General features: G+C 52.9%; 1 protein-coding gene across 1 annotated transcript; it reads left to right on the top strand.

The window, feature by feature from the left end:
* The first annotated feature begins 759 nt into the window (after nucleotides 1-759).
* Nucleotides 760-8,656, top strand: LOC141955682 (E3 ubiquitin-protein ligase PHF7-like). Its single transcript, XM_074895312.1, has 9 exons — nucleotides 760-808; nucleotides 1,046-1,137; nucleotides 1,221-1,322; nucleotides 1,584-1,708; nucleotides 1,791-1,947; nucleotides 2,040-2,146; nucleotides 2,357-2,456; nucleotides 2,623-2,734; nucleotides 8,571-8,656. Exons 1-9 carry the CDS (start codon nucleotides 760-762, stop codon nucleotides 8,654-8,656), a joined length of 930 nt encoding a protein of 309 aa, XP_074751413.1.
* Nucleotides 8,657-13,026: the final 4,370 nt, after the last annotated feature.

Here is a 13,026-nt window from a genome sequence, read left to right as displayed (position 1 = left end):
AAGGTTTCCAGCTCCTCTCCCAGCAGTCACCGTCCCCCCTAGCGCTGGGCCACTGGAGAGCGGCGGGTTAAGGTCTCATTGCGGCTCTTCCCCCGCTCGGTGTAATTCTGCGGGCGCAGAGGAGTATGTGACAGACCTCAGGGCACTGCACGCCTTCCTTCGGAGAGAGAAGGTTGCTGCCACCGTGATGGGGACCCCAGGACCCTTGGGGGTGACACGGGTGACAAGTCCCAGCTGGGTCCGGCGCAAGTGCTCGTTCAGGGGCTTTCCCCCCCCCCAAGGCCGGGCTCACGCTGACCCCAAAAGGCAGTCTATTGCCACCGAAAAGCGCCCTTCCCCCGGGGCTTCCCCCGTATCGTGGTGGCACCAACCTCAGAGGGGGGGGCAGGAGGCTGAGGGCGTCCCTGCCCGTCCGTGGGGGTGGCGATGTCACCGTGGCCATGGTAACCTGCCCAGGGTGTCCCTGCCCATCTAGGGGGGTGTGATGTCACAAGGGCCGCTGTCACCCCCGGCAACAAGCCTCTAACCAGGGTCGCTGGGCTCCGGCCGTGGCCAGTGCGACCTGGGAGGTGAGGAGAGGGCAGGGCAGGGAAGGAGCTCCTTGCCGAGGGAGGAGGGGGGGTCCCACACCTCGTGGCGCTGGGGCTGTGCTGAGAGCTGAACCGCGCCCCGCTTCTCCCTCAGAGTCGGTCGAGGAGCATCTGGGAGAGACACCCCGGTGCTGCTGGGACAGGGACGCTCCCAACGCTCGCTGTGGACATGTCTATGGCCGAGAGGCGAGAGGAGGCCGCCGACTTGATGGAGCGGGGTGAGAGCAACGTTTCCCTCCCGCAGCACAGCAGAGGGGCTGTCGGGGGGTCAGCATGGGGCCGAGCGCGGTGGCAGGGGGAGGCAGTGCCCGCGATGCCCCTTCCTCGCCACGGCCCCCAGCCCTGCCCCTCACCCCCCAGGGACGGAGCAGGGCCCTGGGGACGATCCCTCAGGGACGCTTCCCCCAGCCCCACAGAGGTGCTCATTCCCGCCGGCGTTTGCTCTCTCCCTCCAGCATGCGTGCTGTGTGGCCAGGCAGTGGCAGACCTGGTTCTCTGGGGGCACAAAGTGGAGCAGGAAAACCTCTGTGCCCATCTCTTTTGCCTGGTGAGTGCCCCGAGGCTCCCTCCGGCTCCCCGACAGGCACTCCCAGCCACGCTCTACTCATCAGCTCCTCCTCTCTCCTGCAGATTTTTGCCAGCAAGCTGCGTTACTGGCAGGACGAGGAGTCAGGGCAGCGGAGATTTATCCCTGAGGACATTCCCCGCATACTCGAGCGGGTAGTCGACAAGGTCAGGGAGATTTTTGTCAGGAGAGGTTTGGGGGAGCTTATCCCAGAGCCCAGGGAAGAAATCCCAGCCCCTCCGAGCAGCTCCGGGACAAAAGCCTGCTCCCACCAGCTCCACAGAGCTCCAGCCCAGGAGCCTCGTGCGCCGGGCGGATCTGTGGGCTGTGGCCCAGCAGCAGCCACATCCTGCGCCCTGCCCGGAGGCGTGGGGCTGGCTGGGGAGGCCCTGGGGCTGCCGCTGACGGGGCTGCTCTGCTCTTTCCAGAGATGCTTCGTCTGCGCGGAGAGCGGGGCCGCCATCACCTGCTGCCAGGAGGGCTGCGACCGCAGCTACCACCTGCCCTGTGCCACGGAGGGTGAATGCGTCACCCAGTACTTCCTCCCGCACAGGTACCTCCTGTCCCCTCCTCGCCCCCACCGGGGAAGGACCCAGCGCTTCTCACCTCACCCATCCCTTCCCTCTGCCCCCCAGGTGCTTCTGCAGGGAGCACGGCCCAGAGCAGGAGGTGGAGGCTGCTCCAGGCAAGGGCACCACCTGCATCATCTGCCTGGAGCCTGTGGGGGACAGAAAGTCCTTCCACACCATGGTGTGCCCCATCTGCAGAGAGGCCTGGTTCCACCGGGGCTGCATCCAGGTAGGAGCCGTTCCCTCGCCCCCGGGACTCGGCAGGCGCTGGGCAGCACCAGGGTCTCACTCCTGCTCCTTTTGTTTCCCCTGCAGGCCCAGGCTCAGTACGCTGGCACTATTGCCTTCAGATGCCCCGTCTGCAGAGACAAGTACAACTTTCTCCACGGCATGCTCACCGTGGGCATCCGCGTCCCCGGGAGGTTGGTGTCCTGCCGGCTCACAGCACAGGAGGCTGCGAGCCCTGTGCCATGCCCGGGGCTGCCCCTCAGTCCTGCCCCTCCGCTGTCCCGTCTGCCTGGGCTTCAGCTTCACGGAGGAGCTGTAAACCGGGCAGGGGGCAGGAGCATGGCTGCCCTGCGTCGGCCTTATGCCAGGCAGCAGGGGCTCAGCCGTTTCCCTTTCTCCATCAGATCACCATCTTGGGACAACGGGCCTCTGGGTGAAGGGCTAATGGAGAGGCGCAGCCGCTGCGACACCCGCCAGTGCCTTTGTCCCGGGGGCAGGGAGCAGGCAGAGGAATGGGGGTAAGGTGCCAAAGGGGCACCCTGGGCTCTGCACGGGACCTGTCTCGCCAAGAGCTCGAAGCAGGACTGAGAACAGGAGCTGTGCTGCACAGTCCCGTGCTGCGGTCACTTTGTCCTCACAGCCATGAACCCTTTTATTCCCCAGGCCCTGGGAAATGCTGCTGTGCAGCTCCTGCGCTGCCGCGGGCACCCACCGGCGCTGCGCCAACCTGAGCACCAGCAGGAGCACCTGGGAGTGTGGCCTGTGTGCTGGCCAGGGCACCGGTAAGAGGCAAAGCACCTTCATGCCGCTGGGCTGGGGCCAGGGCCCAGGCAAGGCCTGGCAGCGGGTGCCCAGGCTGGGCCTGGCAGAGCCTCTCTGCCCCAGGAGGGCTGGGGCACCGCTCTGGCCTCTGCACTGTGGCCTCTGTGCCCCTGACCTTCTGCTCCCCCTTACAGCCTCCAGTGACTGCTCAGAGCTCGCTGGCTCTGGCACGGGGAGCCGGTCAGGACCGGGCTCATCCCAGGGCTCCCCAGTGCCGCAGCGCAGCAGCCCCAGCACCACCGGCCAGCTGCCAGCGGAGTCCTGCCCCTCTCCAGCGCTCGAGGGCAGCAGCTCCAGCCGCCGTGGGCCCGTGCGGAGGAGGGACAGCTCCCGCCTGGAACGTCGGGCCCAGAATCCTTACAGCCGGCCCGGACGCAGACACGGGACCGGCCGTGCGCCGACCTCGCCTTGCTGGCCCTGATCCCCCTCCACCGGCACAATAAAGTTGTCTGTTGGCCTCTGCCCTGGGACATTCCACGCTCATTTGTCGGCTCATTTCTCCAGGGGCAGCGCTAGGGGCCGGGCCCAGAGGGTTTCTTCCCCCGGGGCCTGGCAGCCCTTGCCCAGCCCTCCCTCCTTGCGGGCTGGCCTTGGCCGGCCGCCCAGCGCCACGGCCGGGTGCTTCGGGCCTCGCTGGCCCCGCAGCCGGCTCAGTCTCCCCGGGGAAGGGTCACACCGGGGCAAAGCTACTTTTCTTTACAAGCTCTGGCCAGTGTCACGGCTGGAGCCCTGACACGGAGCTTGCTCTAGACGGTCTTGCGACAGTAGCCGCAGGGCATTCCCGCTGCCCACCTTCATTGCTGCTGTCCCAGACCCATCCAACACACCATCAGCTCCGGCCACACCAAAGCTCCTAGGAAGGAATGTTGTCCCCGGCCTTCGCCAGCCCTGGGCAGCCTGTTGGGCCCAAGAGCAAACCTGGGCTCTGCGTTGCTCAGCCCCTTGTTGTGCTTTGAACTCGCCCGGCAGCCAAACCCCACGCAGGCAGTCGCTCACCCTCCCCCTGCCGGGAAATGTGGGACCAATTGGAAGGAGAAACGGAGACTCATGGCTCGAGATAAAAACAGTTTTGTAATTGTAATAAAACAATAACAGTGATAGAAAATACAAAGGGGTGATGCACCCTGTGATTGCTCACCACCAGCCCCTTCCCAGCCAGCCACCCCCAAAAACCGAGACCCCGCAATCGCAACCCCAGATGCAAGAGAGAACCTCCTGCTTCCCAGCCGCCCCTCCTCGCCACCCTGAGCATGACGTTACAGCATACGGGATATGCCACCGGCTGATCGGGTGCTCTGGCTCTGCCCCCTCCCAGCTTCCTGCACACCTGCGCATGGACAGGACGGCGGGAATTGGAGAGACCTTGATCTCATACAACAATCCCTGTGTTATCAGCATTCTCCTCATAGCAAATCCCCTACCGAATCCAAAACACAGCGCTATTCTAGCTACTAAGAACAAAAATAACTCCTCCCAGCTGAAACCAGGACAGGCTCCACCCCTTATGTTACACCATTTATATACCCTTTACCTTATGCTCAGCTTTCCAAGACATTCTAAGGAATCTCCAGCCCATTCCCTGCTCTCAAATGTATCCCCACAGATCTCATTCCCTTCGTCTTGGGCCATCCCTCCAAAATGTGCAGTGAGATCATTTAGCCCATAACTTCAGCTTCCATCTCTCAGGACAGGCTTTGCGGGCAGGAGGGATGAGGCGGAGTTGGCTCCGTCAGTGGAGCGGGTGACCTTGGGCTCAGCGGGACGATGGCGTGAAGTCTCTGCCACAAGCGGAGCCGGTGCCTCTGGCGCGGTCCCTGCTCGCAGTCTGCAGGGCGCTGCTGGGCACCAGGTGCTGCGATCAGTCCTGACCCTGCCAAAGTTCACCTTTTCTATTCATGTGATGTCATTAGTGTAAGATCTATCAACCAGAGTGATGACGTGATACAATAACAGGCTTATCACAGAATCACAGAATCATTCAGGTTGGAAAAGCCCCTCGGGATCATCGAGTCCAACCCTCAGCCCGACTCTACAAAGTTCTCCCCTACCCCACATCCCCCCACAGCTCATCCCAACGGCCCTTAAACACCCCCAGGGATGGGGACTCCCCCCTCCCTGGGCAGCCTGTTCCACTCTCTGACCACTCTTTCTGGGAAACATTTTTTTCCTCATGTCCAGTCTGACCCTCCCCTGTGGCAGTTTCCAGCCGTTCCCTCTTGTCCTGTCCCTGATCCCCTGGGAGCAGAGCCCAGCCCCAGCCTCTCTGCAATGTCCTGTCAGGAGCTGCAGAGAGGGATGAGGGATCCCCTCAGCCTTCTCCTCCTCACACTGAACACTCCCAGCTCCTTCCCTGGCTCCTCACAGGATTGATTCTCCAGCCCTTCCCCAGCCTCGTTGCCCTCCTCCGCCCTCGCTCCAGCCCCTCCAGATCTCTCTCGTATTGAGGTGCCCAAACCTGGACACAACCCTCCAGGTGTGGCCTCCCCAGTGCAGGGTACAGCCACCCCTCCCTGAGCCTGTAGCCATGCAGGGGGTTGTTGTGGCCCAAGGGCAGGACCTGGCACTTGCCCTTGTTGAAGCTCATCCCGTTGACGTTGGCCACCGATCCGATCTATCCAGGTCTCTCTGCAGAGCCTCCCTGTCCTCATGCAGATCGACACTCCCGCTGCACTTGGTGTCACCTGCAAACACAGCGTGTTCAGAAGCAGTGCTGGGAAGGAGCAGCTGGCTTTCTTTATGCCTTGTGAAGCACTGAAAGACAAGCTGGTCTCCTCACCACTGCCAGGCCAGCGGGTGCAGCTCCCTGCAGCACTCGGGCTGTGCCCAGAGGTGCTGGGGCAGCCTGAAGGCACCAGCTCTGCTGGGCCAGGAATTTACATTGTGAGCAGGCATCAAGAAAAAAGGCTATGGAATGTGGCTTTGCCTGCTCTGGGCAGTTGCTTTCACAGGCTTAATACAACCATGCAACAGACACAACTGCAGTGAGCCAGCAGTGTGCCCCGGTGCCCAAGAAGGCCAACGGCATCCTGGCTTGTACCAGCACTGGCGTGGCCAGCAGGGACAGGGAAGGGAACTGAGCCCTGGGCTCGGCACTGGTGAGGCTGCCCCTCGGTGAGTGGGTTCAGTTTTGGGCCCCTCACCCCAAAAAGGCCATTGAATGACTCGAGCGTGGCCAGAGAAGGGCAACGGAGCTGGGGCAGGGTCTGGAGCACAGGTCTGCTGGGGAGCGGCTGGGGGAACTGGGGGGGTTCAGTCTGGAGCAGAGGAGGCTGAGGGGAGACCTCCTGGCCCTCTGCAGCTCCCTGCCAGGAGGGTGCAGAGAGGGGGGATGAGTCTCTGGAGCCAAGGCGCCAGCGCCAGGCCCCGAGGGAATGGCCTCAAGCTGCCCAGGGCAGGGTCAGGCTGGCTCTGAGGAAGGATTTCTGTGCAGAAGGGGCTGTTGGGCGTTGGAATGGGCTGCCCAGGGCAGGGGGGGAGTCCCCGGGATCCCTGGAGGGGTTGAAGAGTCGGGCTGAGCCAGCGCTGAGGGATCTGGGGCAGTTGGGAACGGTCAGGGGGAGGGTCATGGTTGGGCTGGAGGAGCTGCAGGGGCTTTTCCAACCGAGATACATAAAAACCTAAAGACAGTACTTAGGACTACAAGTAGCTCCCAGGTCATCATAGACCAAGAAGCAAAAGCTACAAATTTTGGGGTGAAAGAGGAAAAAAAGATTTATGCATGGTACGAGACACAGACGGATAAGGGTAGGAGAGAGGCACAGGAAAGCAGAAGACAGCACTGAGCCCAAAGGAAGGTGACCTGTCAGAGTACCGTGTCTGAGGACACTACCAGTGCTCTGTGACTGGAAACACTCAACAGACTTAGGATGGGTTTGCCTGAGTTGTGGTGCTGCCAAAAATCCTGTAACAATTTGGACAGACGAATTTCGGTTCCCTCTCTGCAAATACAGGCTGGGAGTTTCTTGCTGCACTGACACTTCAGGTCTCCTCTACTGTTTGCTGCAGTCGTCTGCCATCACTCAGCCCTGCTGCGACCACTTCAAACGTTTTTGTGGGAATGAACCCACGTACCTGAGCAGAAGTCCATGTCACAGGACCGTGACTCACCACCAGGGGCTCGATAAAGCTGTGTAACACACGAACGTGAGCAACTGCAGTGAAGCAAAAGCAGAAGCTAGATGGCAGTGTCGGCACAGGCTCTGGGGCACAGGCAAGCTGCTGCTCGTACTTCACACAGTGGGCTCCAACTGTGGCTCCTCTATTGACAGGAATCAGTTCTGGAGCTCCTTTCTCATCAGCTGAAGAGAAAATGCTTTAGCACCTCTGAAACTTCAGCCTCAAAGTTGGTACTCAGAGTTCACGGGGGAGAGCAAGAGCCAAAAAGACTCAAGAGTTCCCAAAGCAGAAAGACCATACCCTTTCCTTTCATAGTAAAAAGGTGGTTTTCCCCCCCAAGTCACATTTCTGCATGTCAGTAGGTCATCCAGTTTTACAGTGACACACCACCAAAAGAACCTGTCACTAGAAGAAAGTTGCAGTTTCGAAATGGCTATTTACATGCAAGCGAGATAAAAAGAGAGGTGGAGGACTCTGTCACAGATACTGGAAGAGACGAATGCTTAAAATGAGAAAGACCTTCAAAGACCATGTGTTGCCCCAAGCAGCCTTTAATGAATTTTATTGTGGTTCAGTGACCCTGGTTTGCTTTTAACGGTTCATGTGGCAAGTTGTTGCTGCAGCAATTTCTAATAATAATGTCACAAGAATCTTTTAACCAGGTACAGCTTTGTGACTATACAGGGCTGCTCTGAAAGTGAATTTTGGACTTGGTAAGACGGAAAAACATCTGCAATAAGTTCCTTTGGTTCCTTCCTCCGTGGTGCACATCACACAGAGGAACAGGAGGACAACAGTCACTCTGAGGAAAAGCAGAAGGAATTTTCTTCCACCCAGATGAGGATTAATTTGAAATTATAACAGCAGCTGAGAGCCAGACATGGACAGCATTTACTTCCTTCACACTTTGGGCGTTACTGATCATAGTCAACACAACAATGTATTTCTTCCCAACATACTAGTTTTTTGGTAGAGTTATTTTCCCAGCCCTCTATTCCAAATGATATTACATACATGTATATACAATGATATACATGTATATACAATGATATACATTAATTATATATCATTATATGACATATAATGATGACTCTATCCTTGTGCTGTGCTGAATCAAGTAGAAAACTAAACAAAATTACTAAAATAATGAAGCAATGAACCATAATTGAATATATATATATATATATATATATATATATATATATATATATTAACTATCTCCCCAAGCAGGAGCTGAGGAGAGAAAAGCTGGTAAGAAAGTTGGCTGAGCTCACAAGCCAGTTGAGAGACAGCAATTGCCTGCAGTCCTCCTGAGGGCCCCACACCAGAGCATCTTTCCAGGCTAGACAGGGTTTTAAAGAGCCTTTAAAAAAACCAGCTAGTATATACTTTTTACTAAAGCCTTCTGAAACTCTTCTAAAACAGCCACAGCCATTATGGGAATGGTGGGCTACAAAGGGATGACAGTGGAGGAATGCAGAGATTAACAAAAAAACCCTGTAGTGTCACAGCAGACTGCTCCAGATTGACAGGTGATGAGCCTGAGGTTTAAAAACTTGATGCAATAGTTATCTGATGGCTACCACTGCAACTGGAAAAGCAAAGAAATAAATTTGTTCCCTTGAAATCTACAGTCATCTGCCTCTATTTGCAGAAGAGCTTTTTGCACTGTGTGTCCAGGACACAAATGCTCGCGATCACGCCGTCCAGCTCTCACAGGAGTGGGCCCAGCAGAGGTGGAGCAGGATAAGCTGATCACAGCTTAGGACAGTTTTGCTCCTGAACCAGCAGTCTGTAGCAGGAGAGTCGTCCTGCTGGCCCAAGACCAGTATAACCATTTTCTCAAAACCACCAAGACATTTTCCTTTTTCTCAAGAAGTTCTGCAGATTTTTTTTACAACTGTCAGCTCACCTGCACTTGACGGAGAAAGGGGCAAACTTCACCTTCTGCACATACTTGTTCTGCACCCGGGTTGAGCAGTCTGTGAACCCTGGGTGGTTACTGCAGCCACTGACGTTTCTGTCAGTCCCGGGTCTCTCCAGGTGCGCTCTCTGCCCCCACTGAGTCTTCTCCTCTAACATTTTCCTTGCCTTTCATTTTGAGCCTGGAGTAACAGGAGAGCAAGACAGACAGAGGGACAGTACTAGTCTGAGGGGTAGGATAGGAGGGGAGACAACTCCCCCCGGCGGGCAATGGCAAACTGCCTTCCTGGGGATGAAGCAGCCCAGCAGGGAGGGGTATCCTTCCATCCCCCAGAGGCTGCACAGCACAGTGACTGCGTGGGGACAACAGCCATGTCTCACAGGGGACTGATTTGTATCTTTCCTCACAGAGATTTTTTCCTTCTGAACCGTCCATTAATTCTTTCTTCCAGAAAAAAAAAGGAAAAAAAAAAATAGTATTGCACAGGAAATTTTTTTTCTGGATAAAAAGAAGGGGTTTACAACATATGTTAGCACAGAGTTGAGAAGTCAGAAACAACTATTTCATTACTTTTCCAGATACTACAGGGCATATTAATACATATTAGCACAGAGTCTGTGTACAAATATGTAATTAATCTGCTTTATAAAACAGTTGTATCTCAGATCACTAATTCTTCATTTGAATGGATAATAAATATAATTTTCAATTTTCTCAAAATGGTAAAAGCTCAGAAAAAACACAATTTCTTAACACAGATCTCAGTAGAATTTCATATAAACTCCTGGTTGTATTTTCCGTGCAACATTCACCCACAGTTAGTCTGATTGCTCTGTCAGTTTTTCTTCAGATAAATTCAGATTAGGAAATCTTTATTCAACAGGAAGGAAGATCTATAACTACATTTCAAAACTATTTTGCTTATACTGCAACCTGTCACTGGCCAACATTAATGTTGGTAATAAATACTAACTGGCTCCTTCTGGGAAACTAGTACCCAACACTTATTGGAAGAACACACACTTCTAGTTTGGGAAGCAATTTTAGAGAGAGCTTAGTAGGATTCCTCTGTTACTGCTTAATAAGCACATGTTCTTTTATTGCTTCTTTTGGGTTAAACATAGCTCAGCTATGTCATCTCTTGCTGTTGAAGTCAGATAATGAAATGGTAAGTGATGCTTTAGAAACCCGTATAAAACTTCAGTGCTGCATTAAATGGACAATGTCAAGTCCTAAATAAATGTGAGTTACAATTAGAGAAGAGCAAGCTATGCCTACAGCCTGCTGATAATTTACATTTTCACAAACACATTTTTCAGTGCTTCTTTCCCAGGCCCAGATGAAAAAAGAGTAAGCCTGATGGTATGTGTAGGAATGCAGAGAACTGTCAGCACGAGATCAGGCACCTCTCCCCATCCCTGCCAGGGGACAAGAGACTTCTGAAACCTCTTACCTCTGAGAAAATGAGGCCCCCTCCACCAGCTGAAGTTTGACTCCCTTTCCTGACACAACCAACTCAGCACACACAGTCATGCCTTTGAAAAGAATTAGAAAAAACCTGTTCCTTACTTTGCTGCATTTATAACAAGTTTAAGCACATCCTGCCACAAATTTAAAAATCAAAAACTCAAACTGAAGTCAGGTTTTTGCTAAGTTCACACAGTGTTCCTTTGAAAAGAGTGAAGTAAAAGTTTTGAAGTGCAAGTAACAAGGACAGAGGCTGCAAGCTCTTACTCTACAGCGTAGCAGGCATCATATTTAGTCTCACTCTTAACAGAGGCGATGATGTCTTTTGTAGCTATTAAAAGCCTTGAACGCAGCATTCAAGCAGCACACAGAACTAACATGGCAATTAAAAGCCGCAAGAGAGCACCTACTTTATACCCCGTGGTTACAAATCTCCATTTAAAGACCTCGTTCTCCTCTCACACCTGCACGGACAAACTGAATTACTCTGGTATGAACCTGGTTAGGCCAACACATGAGAACCCAGACAGGCTTTGTGTCTCCTCACATGAGCCATCCAAGAGTGAGGAATCTAGCCTAAATTAGCCAGCTGGGTTTCCCACCACATCCCAGGCCATCTAATTTTTGCTGGATGATCTGGTGTCTTGGTTTTCACCAAGCTGGCTTATGGCAGGCAGCTCAATGAATTACTGCTTGCTTCTCTGATTTCTTGGGAGTGCCTTAAAAATGTGAATCGGGCATTAGGGCAAGAGCTATAATGGGATCCTGCCACACCAGAGCAATGCTAACTCCAAAACCTATCAGTGATTTCAGTGTAAGCAGTGCTGGGAAAGCGTGTGTTGATCACTGTCTGAATTTGGGACATCTCTACTTTTTCTCCCTGAAACTGCCCAGCTCTGCGAGTACAGAAGCTGCAGGGCAAGAGGGTTGTATTATAACAGGCAAAGACAATGGACTACTTCTTGCACAGGCTCAGTGCAGAGGTTTTATGTTTTCCAAGACAAAAGCTTTTGCTAAAAAAGTGATCTGAATTAATGAATTTTTCAGAAGGAACACAAGGCAGAGACACGCCATTGGGATGGGGCAGCCTCAAAGTCAGATATAGGAAGTGAGTTTCTCCTGAACATCTCACCTCTTTGCTGCTCTTCATCTTTCCATGGCTTCCAAGATGTGTGAAACTAATTTAATCAACTTTAAACAATGTCCTTTATTAATCAGAACATGTGAAGAGAAAGAATTTAACCCGTGCATGGTGTGAGGGTACAGACATTTGTCCTATTCATGTCTAATGCCTTTTGGTTTTGAGAAGAATATTTGACACATGCAGTATAATCAGCAACTTGGCTCTCCAATTTGCCTGCTTGACTTGCTTCTGGTGCCTCACCCTAAGGGTTATGCATCAGTCAGTGTATTTCATATCCTCCTCCTGGCCTTGAAAAAAGGCAACCAGCCACAAAGCTGTCTAAATGCTGCAAAATTTCAGGTGAGCCTCACTGTTCAAAGACAAACTCATCAATTACTTTACAATGAGAACAAAGGTAACAAAGAATCAAGAAGGTATTTTTAGCACTAACCAAGCCCAATATATTCCAACATGCTTAAGTACCTACACAGCATATTTTATCGAATATGTTCAGTTTCCTGAACAGAGACTCAAAAATCAACCCCCTTGCTTTTTTTACCCTTCCATCAGGGTCTGCTGATGTTACAGTAGGACTGTAAGTTGACTAAAAAGGCATGTCCTGGGCTTCTTGCTCTCATCCCACACCTCTCCTTCCCAGCACTGACTGCAGATCCCTCCTCTCCCAAACCCTCCTGTGCATGAGAGGTGAGTTGCATTTGCCACTAACCATCCACAAGGGACAGCTGGCATGTGATCTGGGTATCTCTAAATAAAACTTGCGAGGACACGGGAGTGAGGAGATGGGCAAATTCCATGTGAGGCGAGTTCTTCCGCTCTGTTTTTTCACCAAGAGGAGACCAACCCTATAGCAAACTCTGATTTTGTTCGTCTCTGAAGACTGGGCAGCATCCCCATACCGCCCTCATGAATTAGAGAAAGAATGGAGTAGTATTTAAATAGCAGGTAGAACCACAACTCTGCCTAAGAAAAGACACTTTCCAGTGGCTTAGCCTTGCTTGCTGAGCTGATCTGCCAGGCTGCACCGTCTGCCAGAGCAGGCAATGAGATCCAGTCATGCAGTGAAGAGATTAATTCACATCAGTTACACTACCTATTGTACAGCTCATTAAATCAGCCAGGCTGTGCCATCCAGCACCCCTGATGGTCTTAATCTACTCTCTCACCCTGGCCCTGGGGTCATCAGTGGGCAGCTGTAACTATGAGTGATGGAAAAGACATTTTCCCAGGAGAGCGTCTGTTTCCTGGAACTCAGGCATCACTGATTATTTTCCCCGTGTTGTCCATTCCAATCTTGCCTTTACAATCTTCTTATCCCCTAGAGGGGCTATGCAGCTTTTTAGTGACTTGAAATCAAGGTATAAAATCAGTAATATTCTGATTACAGGCAAGTTCTGGAGGTAACACCTGTGGGGTATAACAACACCACATTAGCACCGTATCGATCTACGATCTGCTGCTGTCTCCGCACAGGTAGGAGCCAATTCATCTAAGAGGTCAAATTTTGTTTCCTTATTCCTGCAAAGCCTTGAAGTGTGTTACACTGGGAAGACATAAGGACTTTCGGGAATGCCAAAGCAATTGTACGTGTTTTTCAGAAATTA

This window comes from Athene noctua, unplaced genomic scaffold (genome assembly GCF_965140245.1).
Source record: "Athene noctua unplaced genomic scaffold, bAthNoc1.hap1.1 HAP1_HAP1_scaffold_392, whole genome shotgun sequence".
Lineage (NCBI taxonomy): Eukaryota > Metazoa > Chordata > Aves > Strigiformes > Strigidae > Athene > Athene noctua.
Note: the sequence above shows the minus strand (reverse complement) of the source record. Positions and strands in the feature narration are given on the sequence as shown.